Source organism: Cataglyphis hispanica, chromosome 10, assembly GCF_021464435.1.
Source record: "Cataglyphis hispanica isolate Lineage 1 chromosome 10, ULB_Chis1_1.0, whole genome shotgun sequence".
Lineage (NCBI taxonomy): Eukaryota > Metazoa > Arthropoda > Insecta > Hymenoptera > Formicidae > Cataglyphis > Cataglyphis hispanica.
Window position 1 is genome coordinate 3,467,824 of NC_065963.1, and position 23,335 is coordinate 3,491,158.

Here is a 23,335-nt window from a genome sequence, read left to right on the forward strand (position 1 = left end):
GCATATATAATCGCTTTATGCACGTTTTCGCGTGATACGGCGATATATGAAAATTTAACGCTCCTGTCCTTGATCGGATTCGCGATACAACGAAACGATATACTTACATTTTACGATTATAGCTTTTTAATGTCGCCGCAACGCATCGAGCCGAGAAAATCGGTAGGCGACATTGTCATATGTCCGATGTCGTCTCTGTTATGTCGTAGGTGGTCATTTGAGGAAAGAACGACATTCTCATTTATTATATTTCTTTCGATATAAATTGACACGTTGTTTTAATTTGATAAATTAATTAAATACTCCAAAGTTCAAAAATAGATGTTAATTACGAAATCATTTTTTATACATCGTGACAAGGAAATATATAATCAAAAGAATAATCAATATCAAGTCAGTATTAATGCGCCCTTAAACGATATGCGCGCTTATCTGTTTGGCGGCTTACAACACAGGGCAAATATGACCGCGGGCGATTATGGCACTAAATCACGTGTCTTGCGAGACGGCATAGAGAGGATGGAACAATCTAAGACGATGTGCGATCGCGAAAATCTACCGCGTCGGATGCGCCTTATCTCGGCCGAGAAACGTGCGTATCTGCTAGGCGGTCAGATAAGGATGATCCACCGAACCCGCCACGCCAAGTAGTCGGCGGTAGAAAATTATGTGTGCCCCCGTAAAAGCGTCCTCGTGCTCCCGTCCACAAACACATTGCCGGAGCACCTCGGCAGAGGGAAACTTATCGCCAAGATTGGGAGAGAGAAGCGAGGTAAAGGACGAAAGATAGGATTGGATCACAGCGTCGTTCCCTATCCGTGATTTTCGACTTCATATACCCGGTGTGTACGAAAGAAAATCTCTGGACTTCGCCTTTCCTATATTTATAGTTATCGTCAGATTTTCGGTTATAATACCAATAAAAACACGCGACGTGTATAAAGGTGCGCGTATTCGTCAGTGTCAATGACTGGGTAACGTTTATCGCGCGTTTATCGCGTCGCCGATAAATTACCAAGAGCAGCCAGATATAAACGTTACGGTCCATTAACCGGAAATTCCGCCCCGTAATGCCCGTCTCCGCCGCGTAACGTTAATTTCAACGCGCGCGTGCTGTACGCGGAAATGGAAATGCAGTTTTATTACAAAGGTACAAAACCACTCGCGCCAGGGACAAGAAACGAATTCAGAGCGCTTCGCTTCGGGCGCTCGCCCCTTACTCACGACCGGCCAGTAAACGCGCATTTTTCTCGTCGTAAAATTAACTCTCTTTTTCGCTCTCTCACTCTCTCCCTCCCTTCCCCTCCTCCCCTCATCCTCCTGTCTCGAGAAAGGTTATTCATATCAGGGGGCGCGTACCCTTTCCCGCTGCAGATTACTTCAAAGCAAATATTCATCGTGCGTTCAAAGGAATTATAAGAATATAACTAAATCCGTCGAATTTTTCCGCCGCAGTTTAAAGCAACATTGCTGCGATATGAGCAAAATAACGGGTGTGCATTGTACCAAATCCAAAAAACCAAAAAAGAAAAAAAAAAAAACTTAATACGTTATCGCGCGCGTGAATCTCTCGCAATTCTGCATAGCAATCAAAATTATAGTATTGGTTTTCTCCGTGCGCGTGAAGATTGAAAATTTCATTTCGTGTGCCACTGAAATGTATCTAAAAAAAAAAAAAAATTGCCAATTACTGCAGAATTATTTTTCTATCGCATGGCAAATTATTTTACGGCGGATAATTTCTTTTTCTTTTATTTGACTCAATTTTTGACTACAAACCAAAATTAAAGTTGCACTAATGAGGAATATTTTTTTTTGTACGTGCGCTAAAAATAACATTTAACCAAATGTGGTTTGGTATTTATTTAGGGAATACTACGAACCGTCTCTCGTGTTTCCAAAACCACAATGTCCTCGAAATGACGGTAAAATTTGACGGTAAATGAAAATAACAGAGACAAAATTGTCGGAAATGATACTGTGACCAAATGATTTTATTCGCTAAGGGAGTGCGGAGCGTATTTGCCTCCAGTTTACGTCGGCTTAATGCCGCATTGATATTCAAAATAATAGCGACTCGCATAAACGCGCACGGTAGTTCTCGTATACGTAATGCGGTATCCATGTAAGCGTTTAGATTTACAGTTTCCAGTGACCAGCGACCAGCGAACATGGCTTTGCGTCGAGGCATTATATCTCCACTGAGCAGACCAATCTGCCATATTGTATTTCACTGTCATTTACTAAATATGTGCAAAGTCCAACAACAGTCATAAATCCAATATCGAATAATCGTCTGTTTGTGCAATCATCCATTTACTCTCCTAAAGCTTAATTCATCTTTTGACATTTTCAATTGCTCAGGAGCTATTCATATTCTTGTTAAAAAAAAATCAATTTCGGATTTATTTCAAAAAATTTTGGAGACGCTCCTGATATTAATTAAATTATTTTCCGCACGCATTTAACGCACTCGATTCGAAAAAAGAAAAATGTGTTCCTTTAACAACTTAATTGGTCGTTTGCATCAAATGCAAAGTCTCTCAGTAGTCCCCTCGTAATCTCAATGGTCTTTACGCCATTGTCCCATAACACCCATGCCATTAACAAGTTTCGAGCTTCTTAGTTGCCGTCCACGACCCTCTGAAGCGTCGTGGTCCCGCGCCACTTCAATCCACAAAGACGGTCCGCAGTCGTCTCGAAGCCGCCAATTAAGTTAGTTACCACATTCAAGAACTCGAAAGAAGTGATTTACCGCGATAAAGAACAAATAACGCGATTGGCCTTAACGGCTACATGATTTTCACAAACCTGGGAATATCTCCAATAAATTGAAAAGTCGAGAGATGATATAGAACAAGTCTACGATTGATCGAATGGCTTCCTTGTGGTTTGAAGCTACCACCCAGCAGCTTTTCCATACAGCTTGTTGTATGGAAAAAGCACAAGGCAAGTAAACGAAATCATGGATATTATTGATATCGTTTTATCAAATAATACACGATCGATAGGAATTTAATTTAATTAAATACATTCCCAGTAGCTAAAACTTATATATTCAGCTGAAAGATTTATCGGTTTAATATATATCGACAGTTGTGCATAAACAAAATGCACGAAGTAAATTAGTACACCTTACTAGCCTTCCCGTACTTTCAATATATCTTTGAGATGACAGTTCGCTACTTGACCGCCAGCTCGTTACTTCGCGAGTCTTTATACCATTGTTTCGCGCCGCTGACCAGTGGCGAGTTTCGGACTTCTCTCATCGTTGAAAGGAAAGTCAAAGACGGTCCCCCCCGTACGAGAAAGCCGCCAATTAAGTCAAAAGGGGGAGAAGGGAGGGAGATGGAGAAGGGAAAGTTTGCCCCTTGGCGAATTTCGAGCGCGCGCACTCGCTGCGGTTCGTTTGCCGCCGTCAGAGTGCGACCGAGAAAATACACTTTGACCTGGATTGGCGTTAGGTAGACGCGTACTCGATGTCTCTTGTGTACTCGAAATCGAAGTTCGTGTCCGCGGTCGTCGGTCCGGCATACTCGAGAGAGATTGTGTCCGTTCCTACGTACGTGGGGGCGGGAGGGAGATTTGCCTCGATAGGGCCAAACAAGTTGAACACTGCCGGACAACTTTCAAATAGGGTAGTGAGCTTACCGCAGCACGAATGCGGTCGCACGCGCCGTTTCAAAGAGATCGAAGCGCGATCGGGCTCGTACGAAATATATATTAATTAATATATAATAAAATAAATTTTAAAAAAATATATATATATATTAAAAATTATTATTATATATAATATTATTATAAATTATTATTATATATAATATTATTATAAATTATTAATTATATATTAATTCAAAGGAAAAAAGGTTAAATTTTTAATTGTATTGTACACGTTAGAGAGAAATATTTTGCAAAGAAATATTTTACTATCCGACAACTAAAAACTTGACGGAAATATCCTCTCTCCCTTTGAATCGATCGTTATATTTTGAGAGCTCGTATTTCACGTCTTCGTCGTCATTATAAAGCGATCTGTTACCGAATCGCAGGAGCTTAGCGGCGAAATAAGCCCCATTGATACAAACGCTGAGCTTCTTAGCCCTCATCTCGAATAAGGGTGAAAGAGACCTAATTTGTCTATCCGCGCGCGCGTGCGCACGCGTACAGCTGAGGGAGAACTGGAAGGAAAAAGCCGTGTGGTTATGGGGTCACGCTTGGATGTGCAATACATCCGAGAAAACCGCCCACCCACATATCCACCGGGGGGAAAACACGAACAACGCTCCGCTACGTTGTTTCCACGATCATCATAATCCACCCCTCGGCGTTGTTTTCGCACGGGTTCACGCCAGATTCCGAGCGACCGAGGTGGATTAAGGATTTTCCGCCTGCCTCCCGACTACTACACCGCTCTCGTCGTTGGTGACGGAACAAAAAAAAAGAAATGACCCAATTCGTGGGTTTTTCTGGTTTTACAGGCCTGGCTTTTGCAGCTCGTTGCACAGCAGGGAGGACAGTAACGATGGCGCAGTCGTGCAACGAATAGTCTCGGTAGTATGGGTTGGCGTATTCGCGTAAAATAATTCACAAAAATTTCTACACGGTACGGTGGGCTTCATCTTCTCGTATAACGTATACTTTTTCACTTCATATTAATAAACACGTTACTTCTTTCCGATTTCAAAATGTTATTATAATAAATATACAAAAGTTTAAATATAAATAAAACTCGATAAGTCTTATGTAAATTTAATAAAGCGTTAATTATTTTATAAATTTTAGATTATATATATATATATATATATATATATATATTATATATATATATATATATATTATGTTTATTATTAGTAATTAAATATAGTTGAATTTGTCGATTTATTATAAATATCTAATATAAAATATTTGACATAAATTAGGACATCTTTTAATTTCATATATATTTCCATTATTGCATATATATATATATTTATAAATGACACAAAGTTATAAATTGCCTTATAAGTCGCAAATTATATAGCATCTATAATTATAGTCTCATACCATAATTTAAAATATTAAAATAAACAAATATTAAAAATCATATAACAGAAATTTGGAAATAATTAAGAAAATTTTAAATTAAAAAACGTATTTAATTTAATATCGTTATAAAATATTCTAATGCCTTTCTTATCGCACAGAATGGCTATGTATAATCTCAAATATAGTTGCTGGCAGAAATAATTTTTAATTTATATTGATAATTATATGATTAACTTACCGCGCTGTGCGCCGAAGATGCACGACTGCGGCAGCAAAAAGCAGGTCAGCACCAATGGCCAATTCATCTTCGAATCTGTAACAAAAAAGAAATGTCTGAATCATTAAACAATGTAATACTATTTAAGCGTTATTTGTTGCAAATAGCCAAGAAACGATGCCCTGAATCGATCTAAAATAAAAGAATATATCTCTCGAAATATATCTATGTGTATGTAGTGGAAATTCTATTCGCGAATAAATCACAATATATTTTTTCCGTCTTAATAAAGCAAGGCGATCGTCCTCGAATACTACTAAAATAGCCTGTGTAAACAAGCGCCGGGGCAATATCGGTTTTCTTCTTCGCATTTCTTTGGCTATTTCGACTTATCCCTCCTTATCCCTTGAGAGAAACCGTGAGAAAACACATACCCGGTGCAAATTAATGCGTGCTATACTCATTTCCAAACAACGGCTTCGCGCAATTAGAAGAGGGAACAACCCTTCTCTCTCGAGTAATATTGATATGAAAGAATGCTCCCTTAATCCTTCCTTCGGTCAGTTATAATACGATACCGATGGATGTGCCCGCGGCTACGTCACGAAGGAAGATCTTGGCACGATAGAAATTTAGGGATCGATACGGCTAGCGGGTAATTCATGTATCGGTCCCGAGAATATAAGTAGCCTATTGACCTCTCGGGTACGTTCCGAAATTAGATCGGTCGTGATAAAACAGACAAGACATTCTCGTGTTAAAACATTGTCTTTAATGTGTCTCGGCTTTAATTCCCTCGTGACTTATTCGCGAAATAGCCTCGATATATATATTATGCGCCGTGATAATATTATGCGATAATCCGAATCCGAATAATAGTTTTTAACGTACAAATCAAATCGCGTAAATATTTGAGAAATTCAAGATCCCATAAAAATCTCCGATAAAAATACATCGAGTGGCTAAGAGAGCAAAGACCCTTTATTCGCGTATATATTTGATCCGTCTCGCGAGTGGGCGAGCGAGCATCGACATTTTCCAGCGGGGCGGAGAGAAATTTGACGCAATCTTATGAAAGAGCCCTGCATTCCGCGCAAATTTTCGGAAGCCACATACTACGCGGACGAGAAATTTCGTTCTTGTGCTGGATGGAAGCACAACCCCTTATTCCCGCTTCCAACTATTCCAAAGGAGCGAGAGCTAATATCCGATAACCGATTTTTATTTTTCTCTATCGATTTGACAGAACGACATCAGCTGTTTCCTCGGATCTTTCGAGCGAGCTTGAGCGAACCAATCGACCGAATTCGTGGATTCTCTCACGATATTCAGGCACTGTCTGTGTACGAATTAAATGGAAAAAGAAAGATACACGAAAACGAGGAAGGAGTGAGACAACGGGAGCAAGATAAAGAGCGCGAAAGAACACAGCCGCCTTCCCCACTTAGCACGTTCGTGATAAGACGTATAGATATAATGCAAAGGGGACGCGAGTATGTGTTTGTGTATTCCGTGAGCACAATGAAATATGCATGTAAACGTGCGAAAACATATATACATCTTGTCGCGAGATAAAGGTACGAGATATAAGCCACGACGCTCTCTCTGTGTAAACGCGTCTGACGTAAATTTTACCACCGTCACGTTAAATAAATTTGCCTTCTCACCGAGTATTTTCATCTTCTTGATATAGATGCACTTACTTTCGTAATTCTTTCGCGTCCAATCCGGACAAGCACGAGCTCGCCGTCTTGCAGTAACCGTCACAATTAATACGTGGTGACGCATTACAATAGTTTTCAATCGTCGCCCTGTATATGAATATGTCGCAATCAATGAGCGCATTCAGCGCAGACAACAATCGTGTAGCACTTGAGTAGCAAATTGAATCTGACTCGCTGAATGTCTCAGACCATATGCCGATCGCATTCAATTGATGCTAAACTATTGTTTCAATCCGCTGAATGTGTCCAGTGTAAACATGGAATGAGATGTGACCACCCACATTTAGCCATACAAATATAAGTTAACAATCTTAATGCGTATTGTGCGCGACTATGTAATACCGCCACAAGCGGCGTAGAAAATGAATGATAAACATTAACATACGAGATCTTCCGCTAAAAGTTGACGAAACTTGCACAGCACGGATCATTATCCTTTTGACATATATTGTATTTTCCTGAATAAATATGTTGTATTTTCCGGAATAATACACGCTTTGAATTTTATGGCGGTTTCTTTTTGGTTTCTCAAATATGCGATTTTAAAATATTATAATTTTCGTACTTATTTATTTTATATATATATATATGAATTGCTATAAAGTACTTACAGTATGCCTCTCATAATATCAATGTTATTTTCCACAATGATGCTGATTCCTTCGTTCCGATCTACCTGAGCTCAAGGTTGACAACTAACTAAACAAAACTCGAAGTCTTCTCACAAGCGCGGCGTACATCAACACAGCCCCCACCCCTCTATTTAGTGAGCTCGTGCGGCAACGCGCCGTTGTAAACAAAAATAATGTTTACGTTTAATTTTGTAAATGTACATATCTACGAGATGTCAAGAATAAATTTGTTTTCATTTCTAAATAAATTTTTCAATAATGATATGCGAATAAAATTGTTTGTCGCACAAATTTATGTCTTATATCATATAAAAAATTTATCTTTTTTTTTAAATTTATTATTATAAGAAATAGATATTCATAATTATTAGGCTAAATTTTTTCGTAATATCGTTAATTTATTTTAAATTTAAATTTATTTTAAATTTCTCCTTTTTTTATTTACTCGGTTTAGATTCGCGATTAGCTAATTTCATCGCAAAAATTGTTGAATAGCCATTTATATCAGATTAATTATTAATTTGAGGATGATATTCTATACGATCTACGATTATTACATCTTTGCTTTATTGCGAGCATAGACATATATATATTTTCATTTATATTTATCAGTAGTGAACAAATAAAATTGCTCTATCACGTTGAGAATTCTTAAATAAAATCCCAGAAGAGACGTAATCGGTACTCCCATTGAGAAACACGTAAAGTTCCGTCACGCCATTTGTCTCTCTCCCTCTCCTTATCTCTCGTCTTTTTCTCGTCGGGGATCGACGGTTTATTCTTTTCTCGCCGCATTCCGGCCTCTCACGAGCACATAAGACAACTAATATCCGCGTGGGCGCGCGCGTCGCAGCTTCTATTTTTCTTTATTAGCCCGTCACTGAGCAACAATACCGTGCTCAGCGCGCGCCGCACTGGTGTCACTTGGTCTGGCTTTTCGCAAACTCGCGCAAGCCAGGCCTGCGAAAGCGAGACGTGGGCCGGGACGCGGATACGAGCGAGCCACATCTGCGGATTCCCGCAGAATATCACTGTCGCCCACGCGAACAAAGGGAAACGGGAAATAACGGTAGGGTCGGCACGAGGGATGGCTCCTACAGGGTGGAGATACCGGGTGAAGACGAAGAAAGAAAGAGAGAGAGAGAGAGAGAAAGAGTAGCGAGGAAGAGACGGTAGAGGAGTATGAAAGAGGGTGCATCGCCTCGGGGGCGTCTCTTCCTGCCGGTCTCTTACGTTTTCCTCTCCCCGTGTCCTTACTTCTTGCAGTCACACCGTCGCATCGTTGCTCTCAGCGACCCTCCTCGATCCTTGCTTCTCTCTCTCTCTCTCTCTCTCTCTCTCTCTCTCTCTCTCTCTCTCTCTCTCTCTCTTTCTCTCTAGGCTATCCCGCAGCTCCTTTAAATAGCCATGTGACGCTACGAACCTCGCCATATTACATTCCGTGTACACAACGACAGCACGCGTCAGTGTATGATGATACACACATGCGCATACGAATCTTGAGACATCCAAGGACGCGAATCCCTGATCCTGATGACGGGGGTGCGCAAGGAAACGACCGTATCGCTGTGGGTCGTTTTACGCGTTTGCGTGCGCGTACTTATATTCTCCCCCGTAACTTTTTCAGACTTTAAACCTTCCTTCCGTCGCTGTTGAATTTTACGCGACGCATTCTGTGTGCGATCATCGCGATTGCCGGTCACATCGATTATTATTCGTTGTCCTGGTGATGCAAAAAAATTCCAGAATGTCATCTGTGACACACCATCGGTATAGAGTTCGAGAGAAAAGTCGAAAATTTGAGATAGAAAGAGCACGTTTTAAGTATCTGCGCAGAATCGATTATTATTACGCTATAATAATAGGACGCGATATTAGAATTTCGATATTCGATAACAATAGCGAAATTGAATATTAACATTAAGGCATGTACAAGCGAGAGGCATATTTGATGATAAATTCAAGGAATGTTCGATTATTGATGCGATACATTCAATTTATTCGACACTATTACGCAAACTATATTGTTATTTATTCATAGTTCAATATTAACTTACTTGCTATGAAGTTACTAATTGCATTAATAATATATTCTTCCATTATACGTTAAAAGAACAATTGCGCGCATAATATTTGGATACGTTAGTTGAGTTTGCTTTTATTAATAATTCAAGATCGAATCGCACAAATGAAACGTCACGGAGACGAGATAAGCTATATAAAATATGAAGAAGATATTTCTGGTTTTAAAAATAACATTACTAGGCGATCAAAAATAAGTTATCGCATAAATTTGGCGTTTACATATTTTATGTCTTTCGTAGAAAAAAAGTAAAAGATTTCAAAACATCACTACGTTAAATTTAACATAGGAGACTAATGCAATTTAAAGTTATTTCCACATGCCAACTATTTCCAGATTTTGTTGAATAAATTTGCGTAATTAGTTTTTCATTGGATATAAATGTGGAACGATATGTGTCTATATGTAATTATTGCAATTAAACATATTCGAGAAATTATTTGAAATCACAGTTAATATAAAGCGAATATTTTGCACGAGATGACATAATATAATTTTAAATAAAAGCTTATTTAGATGGAACAATTGTTAATGCGATATTATTGCGATATCCGATATCGTTTTCGAGGTATCATCTTTCACACGGACGTTACTGTCACTTATAATATGATATTATAAAAGCAATTTAATGTAACCAATTGCTGTCGTTGTATTTCAACTTGCAAAATGATTATAAAAAGAAAGTTTTCTAGAGATGTCAAATTTTTTTTATCGTCACATGGACATACAAACGGAAAGAGTCGGTACGACACGGCTCAACCGATTTATATTGCATGTCATATATACATATATGTGAATCATGAATAAATTTAAATTTTTCAAATTTTTTTCGAAAAAAATAAGCACTTTGTAACTTAAATCCATCGCAGTGCTACATTTTATTTAAAGCAGAATTTCATCAAAATGTACACGATATATCTTTATATATCGCGTAAAACATAAAATATTAAATATACAAAAAATTATATTCTACTAAAACTTATAGATTCGAACAAATTAATTCCGGAGCAGGCTCTGCTTCTCTCTTTCTTCTTCCATTTTTTTTTTTTTTTCTTACACTCAATTTCGCGAAACGCTCATTAATGCTCGTTCCGCTCGCATCCAATCTACGCCGTTAAGATGGACCGGTTAATATCCGACGCATTATCTTTCGAGGTTCCACAATTCGCCGGACAATATTAAGCGTTCGATTACATCGTTACACTCGCCGCCCCCAATTGTAAACAAATAATTCGATCATGTCGATATGTACATACATAGGCGAGCACTTGTGCTCCAAGCCCTTTCAGCGCTCCAGCAATACTCACCGTGTCCATCGTGAGTTGTAATCGAATAAAGTGCAACTGTTTACGGGCAATTCTCGTGCAACGTTTAACCGGTAATTTGAGCTAATACCGCATTAACAAATAATACCGGATGCCGGACGAGTGCGAGAAAGAAAGGGAGAGGAAAAGAGAGAGAGGAAAATAATAATGAGAGAACCGTGGATGAGGGGATGAGTTTAATTTACAGATAATTATCTTGCTAGCTGCTGAGTTTCACTCGAAGCGAATTGTAGCGTATCCTCGCGCTATCATCGGTGAAAAATTACAGCGAAATATCGTCGAACGTAGCCGCGTTCCTGCGGCTTTACTTGAAAACTTATAAAAGATTTATTTCATTTTCTTCCTTTTTTTTCTATAGCTATAAAATTTGACGCGAAACTCTGGACAAAATTCTCATTCTCCGTCGGCGCAAAATTTTCACGAAATTCTCGCCGTTCCGAAATACGAAGCTGATTATGTATTGAAATTACACGCCCGTCGAAATTAATAACTTTCTACTCGGCGTTTATGCGATCGGTGATTCGTTGCCTCGTGCAGGGCCGAATTTCATTAACGATCGAAAAACAGCGCGATGTATGGTCCATTGCGAGCGTGCATTAATTTTAACGACGCTATGCCGTAATGATTTGACGTCACGATTTGTGGATCGTATCGTTGTATTATATAGGTACTGCGCATCGGGAATTTATATCGCACGGCAAACAATGCGTGAAAAATTTCCCGACGCGATACGTTGTAAATAGTGAATTATGGTCTGCAGCTAATGTAATCGTAAAATAGTACGTGTTAGATTGATACAATAGCTTTATAATTTTTTTTTTCCATTTGTGTGCGCTTTTACAATATTATTTTGTCCTATTTTGCTTGAATATATCTAATCCTGAATAATCCTAAAAAAAATTTAATTTTAACATATATATTTAATTAAGAAGTTTTTTTCTTAGTTATATGATTGTTATTCTTTTTCTCTCTCTTTCCAATAAAACATGAAATATCACCACCGACACAAGCACATAATACCTTATCGCGCGCTCATCCAACGAAGATACACAGATGAAAGTAACTCGGAGGCAAGTGTGTGTTACGCTACTACCGATATCATACTACGACGTACATGCAGAATGTACAGATTGAAATCCGTCCATCGATCGAGACAGTGAATTCCATGATACGAGTTCGATGGCACGTACGAAAAGACAGGGACGGCGCCGCGAACAGAAATACCAGAGTGCCATGGGAATCCTGCATTTTTCTCGTCCGATATAGAGTATAGCGAGAGAGAGAGAGAGAGAGAGAACAAGAGACCGGATATTCAATTAATCTTCACCGGAAATCGATTTTAAGCGAGATACGAGCGCCCGCTCTTATATTCCTCGAAGTATATTTCTCTCTCTCGTGTAATACCAAAGGAAGGAGAAAAGAGGGAGAGGGAGAGGAGGATCGTGTAGACTAGTAGATGAAACGATGCTTCGGAAACTGTAACGTTCAATTAATTCCACGGACACCAACGAGGAGATAAAACACTACGGAAATCGAGAACGTGCGTATTTTCGTCCAATGTTTTGCTCCACGTGTACGAATGTGCCGGCGAAAAAAACATACTACACATCGCGAGGAGAGACATAAAATATTGTATACGTACTCCCGTAAAATACCGGTAATATCCATTCCCTCACACGTGTATGAACTTTTATCGAGGGGATACCGCAAAAAAAGAGAAAAATAAAGGATACGCAGAGTACTTCATATGAAAAAAGTTTGAGAAAAGCTATTATATCCTCCCTCCCCCCCCCCTCTTCCCTTCGTCCCTCTTCCTGCAACTTCAAATTTGCGACGAGTTTGACGATGATTAGACAAGCGAGGAACATCGCGTCGATAATAAAAGCTGAGACGACGTCTAGTCAAGAAAAATAATTTAGCCGCGTAGACGATTCGACGAAGATATATTTTTTTTCATTATAAAAAAAATTCTCAAATATCGCGACTTTTATTATTTCGCTCTATCAATCTCCGTATCCGTAAAAAAATATTAGCGCTTATTATACTTCCGTCACATTTTTGTATACGCATTTATTCATGCGTTACAATGTAAAAATAGCCACAATGGGGGTTAGTCAGGGTAATTTCGTCGAGAGGCAATACAATATAGAACTGGTTGCGAGCCAACGAACACGTTGATTGATAATCTATAACGCTTATTGTTCTCGGTATAACAGATACTAAATATCGGCTTTATAGAACGAACGTCGAACGAACTATGCCCGCGCTAGCTTTAATGAGATAACTTTGAGAAATAAAAGCGTGTGGTTTAATTCCGCGGGTATCGAAGATTGATTAGCGAATAACGATCTCGTGTTACAATAGCCTTTTTATAGCCTCTGTTAAAGTTGAAAAAAACCGTTATTATTTTTAATCCTTAATTATGATAAATTGCTATAATAACTATGCTATTATTAAGAATTATTTTATTAAATTTATAATTATTTACGGAAGTAAAGTTCAAGTTCTAGCGTGCGGAAAGCAAAAGTTTTCGCTTAGATAAATAATTGCGTTCACAATCTAATATGTCGTGACAAATAACAGTATACGAACGTAGAATTAAGTCCGACCGTTCACTTCTCGACGTTTTCTACCGGCATCTCTCGCCGTCGTGGAGAGCGTCTGAAGAGATTACGATAATATCTGAATCTTACGTCTCTTATTCTTCCAGCTTGCCTTAATCTCCACGGCTTTCGGTTAAAACACTCGATTTCAGTGCCTTAAATACTTATAATCCGTAAGAGAACATTACTCGTCGATTAATTGCATTAAATGCTTAATATGATGTACCTTCCCTCTCCAAAGTCCGTTAAATACTTTGGTACTTAGACGAAATTGGTGATCGGATAAGACTTTAAATAGCCACGCATATGCATCGCATTTGGACCGAATAGAATATCAGATTACCATTAAGAGCTTCGTTCACTATCGATTAATTAATAAACGGCGGCTTGGCATAATTATCATTTTTTTTTTGTTACGCGGAAAATTCAGTATTTTGTATTATAATTCTTTCTCGGCTACCCAAAATATATAAAAGAATATATGGTGTAATATATATTATAGTACAATAAAAAAAAAGAATAATTAATGAGATAAAGAGACTATTACAAACTCTGTATGAGTTTATAAATAAGGAAAGTTTAAAATTTTTGTTATATTATGATTTCTGTTAATAATAAGAGAAATCCAGTATTTTACAGATTAATAGAGATTTCATATATTGTAATAATTTAACGAAAATGATCATAAATGAAATTAACGCATTGTTTCAGCCACATCATCAAATTTAATCATCAAAATACGAAATTCTCTCCATGCTATTATATCGTCGCGCATATTATAACGAAAATTATTATGTATTCAATTTATTCGATATATCGAGGTACTCCATGATATAATAGATCAATTTTGTTTACTTGATTGATGTACACAATTTCAATGTCGCCAATTCGTTGAATATTACGGAAGAAAAATATTAAATGTTTCTTGTAAATACAATAATATAAAACTGATTGTTATAATTAAAAAAATTGAAATAAATTTATTTCGTACAACGAATAAAAAATAAACAAAAAATAACGATGAAAAAAATACATATATATTTCTTTGCTGTTAAAATTTTATAATGGCAATACTACATACTCAATTTTTCAATTAGTAATTAGAAGTTATTAGAAGGGAAAAAAAAATCTACAATAATTTATGAGATTGCACATGGATTTTTGAATAATTAAATTAGCTAATCTATTATCGAAGATCAATTATAATTTGAATAATTTCGATCTGCATATTCTAATTATTAATCATCTAGAGCGTTATTTTAATTCATAGATTACCGTTTAGTCGTGCATGAATGCGGAATGTCACGGGTTATTTTTACATGCTTGAAGTTTCCTACGTGGCTCGATTTGTCAATTGAAACTTTCGCGCGATCTTTTGTGCCTTTACCCGACATTGTATGTACACGTAAGCGTGCTATGCGCAAATGAAACAAATCAGAGCGACGCTAATGCACGCCGAGAGTTCACGAATTTTCCGTCGCGCAGAGAGAGAGAGAGAGAGAGAGAGAGAGACGTTCTCTCTCTACCTTATGGCTAAAAATCGGTATCTCGAAAAATCGCGAGAAATGTGTTGCATGTAGAAGCGCGAGTGCTATGCCACCGGTACTCGCGTACCGAGCTCGAGATAATAGCCTCGGCAATGATTTATTACTAACGTGGCCATTGTAATGCTCCGAATTACCGTTAACTCGTACAACCATCTGCCTTCCACATAGCTCTCATATAACGAGCGTATATTTAGCAATAAAAGCAATGAATGTTAAACTAATCTAATTTGCTATAACTTGATTTTTACGTCCTTCGAGAATTAATGTAATAGCATTAGATGTGTATGTGTGTGTGTGTGTGTGTGATGAAAATATATCGAATAAAGTAATGTTCAAACTATGCGCGACAAGAAGAATAAAATGTCGACGAGCGTATGTTTCCTGCATCACTCTTGTATCTTCCCGTTTCCTTGTCATCTCATCCTCTCGTACGCACGTATACATGCACCATTGTGCATTATAGATTCTACGGTTAACGGGTTAACAATACCCGTGCTCTGACAAGCGCGATACATGGATGCAAAGATAAGGTTGACCGGCGGAGTGATTTATTATTGCCGTCCTTCTATTCGCAATAAATCGATTCGGCATTGACGAATAATCGTAAGCACTTTGCCAGCGTCACGAGAACAGGAAGGGGGAAGGGGGAGGGGATGAACAAAGGGACACAAGAGGCGCGCTGGAAAATCGTAATTGACTATACCGGGGGAGAATCTCATCGCCAGTCCGCATCGATATCAATTATCGCAAGGAAATTATCGCGCCGCGGATAATAGTTAATTTGCCGAAAGTGCGTATCGATCCGTGTTCGATTTATATTCGCGATACATGAGCGCGCAATAAAGTAACGGATTGGAGAAACTTCCTTTATGCCTCGCGCTGTACGCGAAATTGCAGTATTATGGAGACCAGTCTAGTGCATAATTATTCCTGCGCGGCACGTCATGATGCAGCAATTGAATAGCAATCGAATTGCGCAGATTACATGACCTGCGTATTAAACGCATCGACAAAATAGAGAGAGAGAGAGAGAGAGAGAGAGAGCCGACAACCCCGAAACTTTGCCAGCGCGACATTTATTCGGTTATAAAATACAATACAACCATTTATATATAGGGCGCTTTTACATAGCTCCATTTAATACGGGTGTCTAGTTTAACATTTAAAATAGTAATACAAATATATCACTAAAAAAGAAAGAGAGAAAAAATTCTTCTTCCCTCCTATACTTAACAAATTTTATTCGATTATATTTATTTGTTTAACTTGCCGTAAAATTGTGACAAAAGAAATTCTTGTAAAACCAAAAAAAAATTTGAGTTATGAGCGTCGCATGAAAAAAAAAGAGTTAGTGCGTTCATATACAGGTGTAATATGGGCGTGCTGTTAATCAAAGAATTAATCAATCGTGTCACGAATTGATCAATGTCGAACGCGCGGATATATATCCTCCGATGCAGACAGAAGGGCTCGTCTGATCGATGCGAACTAATTTGCCGTGTCTCCCGACGTGACAGACCCGGAGAGTCTATCTCAAGTCTATCTCCAAGTAATACCGGGATTAAGGATGAACAACTTCGGAAACGGAGTGCAGTGGAAACTTCCCACCGTCTCTCCGTCCTTACATTTGTCACGTCGCGTGAATTCAAGAAAATATATGTAGTTGACGTGAGAGATGAGAAAATTGGCTGATTGCCGCGCGTATCTCCTTTATAATTCAGCATCGCGATCAAAAGCATACCGGGCTTGTCGGATATCGCGTAAATGGCGCCACGAGAGTCATAGCCTTGCTCGTAAAAATCAAATAAAATTATCCACCCTCGCGCATAAATAGTTGTACCGCCACACGTGTTAAATACTTGTTCGATACTGTATAAGCTAATGTGATACATTTCGCAACTTAAAAATCAAATAAGAGAAAAGGAAGAAGGGAAAGAGAAAGAGACAGAGTTTAGGGGTGGAATACAAATTTGTAAGTATGCAATGCCCAAGTTTTGACAGAAACAACGGATCGATAGGGCTTCTTGGCAAGCGGATACAGGGCCTGTGGGTGAAAGACAACGTTGGTTGTCTACAGTGACACGGGCAAACACGGGCGCGGACGATGCAGAGATGCGCCCGCAGAATCATCCCGATAACTGATCGCATCTGTCAAATTACGGGTCTTCCGCGTCGTAGGCATAGCAAGCATTCGTTATCGTCCCGTGTTATCATGCCGCATTACGGGATATTCTAGTTCGGGCGCGGGGGGATAATTGATCAAGGTATTTATTGGCAGCGAGACGGAGAGAGGATAGGTAGGTAGGTAATTCGGTCGTGCGTCGAGAGAGCACTCTCCATTCACGCGTGCACGACACACTTCGAGGGTGGACGTTTACCGGACAGCGTAGGGAGAGTGAAAGTGGTGTGTGTATTGAGCGCGACGCGTGGACAGTGCGAGGAGCACGCTTATATGCATACATTCTCTCTCTCTATTCATGTATGCACCATCGAACACACACACATACACACGTCTAGTCGCAGATGTATCCGCATTCTGGGTATTCGGATGGACAGACGCGCTTGTCCATTCGAGCGAGCGCGATAAACGTACGCGTGTGTGGCGAAGCTTTGCTGCGGCGAGCGAGGAGACAAACGGAGAGAATCGTGGGACACACAAAGCACTCTCACGCACACAAAGCAGGGAGAAGAGGAGCGACGGGGCGGCGGCAACTAGCCTGCCGGCAGAGCGGGATTGTGGGACAGCTCGTGTTCATAACGCGACCCCGTATCGGTTGATCCAATTTGACTCCCTCTGACACGGTATACACCCTGGGTACCTCTATCCGCGATAACGCCTAACCCTCTTAATGCCCAGCCTAACCCTTTAGACGAGCGATTCAACGGTCCACCGCGACAAGAAATTCTGCCCGTGTGTATGTAGGTCAATCTTGATGATGATGACGTTTACAAAATCAGATCAGGCATTGAAATACGTCACGATGAATCGAATACGATTTATGTGAGGCAAGCTAATAAATTATCGATTGAATTATCTATTTACGATGAGGTACATAATTCATTTTATGTAATAATTATTTTAGTGTAATAATTACTTTGGTATCTAATATCGAAAAAAAGTAATCAAAATTAAAATAAAGATTTGAGAGAATATTACTCCTTTTATGAGTCAACCAATTTTAAAAATCTTTTCTAATATATGTATTTTATATGTCAAAATTGCTATATAAAATTATAGAATACCTTGAGTCACTTTATGATAAATCGAATGATTTATGTAAAGCAAACTTATTAAATTACCGATCAAATTATTTATTCACGCCGAGATACATATATATATAATTAAATTTATATAAAAATTATTTTAATGTAGTAATAATTTTATATATAATATCGAAGAAAATAGTAATCACGAAAATTAAAGTAAGAATTAAAGGTAATATTAATCCTATTCCGAGTCAACTAATTTTGGAAACCTTCTATATTATATTTTATAATTTTATGTCAAAATTGCTATATAAAATAATAGACTACTTGAGTGTTTGTACCATGTTTGCCCGAGACAGAGAGATGTGTATGCGAGCAAGTAGTTTTTACTAGCACGCGGGAGACACACACTGATTTGCATGGCACACGTGTTCGCGTTCCTCGGCAAATTAACGCGACCGGTTTCATGGCATGAAAGATTATTTCGCTGCACGTTCGCGTGCAGCACAAACGACGCTTCTTTCTCGAAATGATACAAGCCTCTGAGAACGATCCGCGTGAGCAACGGAGCGGCATCAGAGGGAAGCTTTTGAGGGTGTACAAATGATATCAATATGTATCCATTAAGCTTCCTCTCTCCCTCCCTTCTCACGTCCGCCTTCCCGTCGTCCCTTCGCCCCCTCCCCCCCCCCTCCTCTTCACCCTTCTTCGCCAGGCATCTCCCGGTCGAAGTAATGTTTTGGGGTTGCGGTTGCCAAGCGACCGGGTGGTTACGCTTCGCCGGAACGACGGGACGGAAGTGATCGCGATCGACCAGACAACACTTATGGCGTTCTTGTATATCCGTTGCCCTCGTTTCTACAGGCCTTCCTTCCGAATATCTTCCTCCTCTCCCTCACCTTCCCCCCTCTTCTTCCCTCTCCATCGGACCACGATTGCTGACGCGAGCGTTCATCGCCGGTCAAGGATCATCCTTGATGAAAGATACCTCTCTCTCTCTCTCGATTCCTGACCTTACTCGTAATCCCTATTTCTCCTGCCGAATCTGAACCATCGATCTTCATCCGCGAAATCCCGCCGACGTTCCCCGATCGTCGATTTGTCTCAACTTAATTTTGTCACACGGCGCGGCGCATCAGATCGACTGTCGCCGATAAAGTTTCATTCGAAGAGGCAAGATTGATCGCACCTTCGAAGCGCGTCGCGCATCGATTCTCGCGGAATCTTTTCTCGTTTTCGCAATCAAGAGAGCGAGAAATAAGCTACATATCGACTTTTCATATATTAAATGTTCTTCTCACTCCCCCTATTACGAACGAAGAGAGCGCGTTATTGTTGGAGGCAACAATACCATTGTTTATATTTCGAATTTTGTTCCCTTTGCGGAGGCTTCAATGGGTGCTTTGCGCACTCTTGGCATTCGCCAAACCACTTTGTCATCTCTTTGTTCGAGAGTTTCCGTTCCGGGTGCATTTAGCTGCGAAACAAAATGAACCGCTCGCCGAGTTTAAACATTTGTTTCGTACAGCCTGTCAGTAGTGTATTTCGAATATTTTCATTTTATATGCTTTCAAACGAGGCACCATGTTATTCTCGTTATTCCGCGTAGTGTTTTTTAACATTTATAGCTCCAAGGCACCATGGGTCGGTCTGCAATGTTCGCGGTTATGAATTGATAAAATGTCATTTTCACAGACATTGTTTATTACCGTTGGCATCGAAGAAATTTGAAACGGTTTTCGCGCATACATGGAAATATATGAGATCCGCCGCGTATTTGTTTGGCTTATCATGCAAAGTCCAGGCTTTTCCGCGACTATAAAGCTTCATTATGTAGAAATATTTTAAAACGGAAAGACCGCACATGTAACGTAACGTTTCATCCAACATGATAACATAAAAGTTGGACTTCATCCCGAAAAGAACATCGCGTTTAAATAAATTAATGACCGTAACTGCTGGCTAAATAGCCAACGGTTAATGAAGACGTAGGGGGTGGGACGTAGTCGCTTTGTTCGCGCATAAATTTGCTAATGCAAACGCAATTATCTCGTATTCGATCGCGCGCTCTATGCTTCAATTACGCTAATCCGAAAAGCATTCGCGTGCTGGTGCAAAAAGGGAGGGGAAACGTAAACTTCAAATTTGCAATCAACACGTCTCTCGTGGCGGGAAGATTAAGATGCTTTCTTCTGCTCGTAACACTTATCATTTCGAGCGTGAGATCTCGAAAAACGGCTAGACGGTAATTGCTGCCAAACCAAACGGGGGAAAGAGACAACGACAGAGAGAGAGAGAGAGAGAGAGAGAGAGAGAGAGAGAGAGAGAGAAAGAGACAGAGAAAAAGAAGGAGGGAACCGAAGAGATCCGCGTGGTTATGCAAAAGCAGGCCGCGAGAGTTCACGAACCGGGAACGCAGCCCCCCCCTAAGCTTTTAGCGAAATTGCTTTTACTAACTGATTACATAACGTAATAAAGGTTATTTTTACGTGGACCCCGTTCCACGATCTGGAAAGCTCGCCGGCGGCGATGTGTCACTGGCGAAGCGCAAGCAGAAATTCCGTATCTCGATAAGAAACATCGAATCTGCTAAATCTCGATGCAGGCGCTCCTTCTTGTTATCCGCTAGGAAGCAGAAAATCTTCTCTGCGTCGAAATATTTTGTCCGAGAAAAATCAGAGAATTTCTTTCGCGAGACAAAATATTAAATTGTCAAAAAAGTCATATCACGTTATAAAATAAAAGTTCGACGCCTCGGATCTCTACTCGATTAATCGCATGCATGCAGAATATTCTTCCCGATCGATGTACAGCGGTAAAAAAATGGCGCGCGCGAATATATGTACATATATACAGCCACGGTGATATTATTAATTTCAACAAGGGGGCCGCCACGTAATCCAAACCGAGAAGCGTAGATTGGGGCACGCCGTTTGCGTGGTCATTAGGCACACAACGAGTGCGGATCGATCGGGGACCGTTCAGCCCGGTGTACACCGACCGCAATTACTCGACCGTTATATTAGGTAGACTGTCCTGATAGATTACTCGACAAACCGCGTAGCGCTGTGCCTTTCAAGATTTAATAGTGATTTATGAGCGCCGTGCCGCGTCGCGCCACGCCACTCCGCCGCTCTTTCTCCGCGCTCGCTTTTCGTATCCTCCCTTATTATTACCTCGCCCCTCCTCGAACGAATGCGAGTGGAACTATTAACGCGCGGACTAATTCGTCGGTTAGTTTCGAACCGGGATCGACCGCAAAACGCGGAGCCTCGCGGCAAAAAGAGAGAGTAACGACCCTCGTGCGATCGAGATCGATCCGGTTCGAAAGTATAGGCATTAATCAAGCCGGCGATTTTCAAGTCGCTTGTTTGGAAGCGAACATCTTTTCACCATCGAAGCACCATCGCCGCATAAATCTTCGATTATTCTTTGAGAAAAAAAAAAAAAAAAAGAAGAAATTTCGCGCGCGGCAAAGTATGAAAGCGCGGGAAAGTTATCTCCCGCGATGATGCAGCTCTTGTGAGAACGAATCACGACGTAATGATATTCCAAAGTTTAGTCTGTGCGCTGCGGCAATCATGTTAGGAACCTAATCCAATAATAGTCGGGAGCCGCGAGACAAGAAATTACAAAGCCCCCGTGTCAGGAAGATTTGTGTCTAAATCTCGGCGAGCGTTGGCAAAACAACGCGTAATTCCGTCTACCCTTTAGATGACGACGCTGCCGGCGTCTTTCACGGTAAGTGTAGGGAGATGTGAGTCACTATGACGTAAGTAGAGGAACGCGCCGGGAGAATAAAAGTATATGCGAAGTGACGCGAGTGAATCACAACGTCGCATTACGTGTCCCGTGTCGCAAAAATCTATTCGCTCGTCGGAGAAAATTGTCACGCGCAATTCACCGAAAGTGAATAGCAAAGTGCTGAATCGCGCTAAAATGATGAGCTCTCCCCGCGACGCCTTCGCTGCACTCATCTTTACAATAATTGTTTATCTTTGCCGTTGTTGAAATACCTTCAAAAATGCAAAATTAATTTTTATACAAGCGTATCAATTTTTATCAATGCAAGAATATAAGTATATAAAAAATGCATTTTTACGCGACGAAACGCATCAAAAACATACAGGCTGGGAGAATCAAGTGGAGTCAAGTGACGCGACAACATATTCGCGCGAGACAAAGGAATATGACAGCTTTCTCGCTCGCATCCCTTGTGCGTTCTCAAAAAAAAGCTGACTTCTCGCCATGGTAAATGAAGAGCGACTTCAGTTACTTTGACAGCGAGTCAATCCGGCGGCACATATCGGTGTGCGTCCTCCCCCTCATTGTATATTCGCCGTACCTTAACGGATAGGTGGGGGGGATGTCGTGGGACATCCTCGGTACCCTGGCGAGTTAGCCGGGACTAAAACACGTCGGGTCGAGACCCTTCTGTGTGCATCGAGAGTGGCGCAGCGCGTTCGCCTCCTGCGCACCTCGTCCGTCTCTCATGAATATTTAAACTGGATATTAAAGGCGCAAAATCACCGCACGAACGAGCCCTCCACTACGGTTACCTCGCCACGGGATCCCGACGAGCGGAGTCGGGGACGCCGCGAATTTCGAGGAAGGGTGTGATCGATCCACGATGTTCTTGAATCACGATTCGCTCGAGAAAAATTCTCGAGAGTTTCGAAAGTACGAGAGAAATGAAAAATTCGGTGAAAAAAAATCGCTTCCCGTCAACTTTGTAAATGGCGTTAACTTTGTTTCAAACACCCGGATTAGCGTAATAATCCAAAATTCGAAGTGACCTATATTCATACTTAGTTAACGTTACTTTCTCATAAAACCTCCTGAGGTAGAAAATCACCTTAAATTACGCACGAGGATAATATAATCGCTTAGTGTTCCACGATCCAATGGACGACACAAATAAATTTCGTGTATCGAAAAATCAATAATGGAAGCATATTCTCTCCGATTTCAC

The 23,335-nt window shown here is 40.1% G+C and overlaps 1 protein-coding gene across 2 annotated transcripts in view; it reads right to left on the reverse strand.

Annotated features, from left to right (window-relative positions):
* LOC126852543 (uncharacterized) overlaps positions 1 to 23,335 on the reverse strand; it is a 242,805-nt gene that overhangs the window by 103,540 nt on the left and 115,930 nt on the right. Inside the window, exons 1-2 of one of the 2 annotated variants that reach the window (XM_050597450.1) lie at positions 7,578 to 7,717; positions 5,264 to 5,338 (exon numbers count right to left, since the gene is read on the reverse strand). In XM_050597450.1, the coding sequence (XP_050453407.1) occupies positions 5,264 to 5,330 (67 nt within the window). In that variant the 5' untranslated portion in view covers positions 5,331 to 5,338; positions 7,578 to 7,717. Of the gene's footprint in view, positions 1 to 5,263; positions 5,339 to 7,577; positions 7,718 to 23,335 lie in introns of those variants that run through there. The other variant, XM_050597449.1, reaches the window with a different exon arrangement.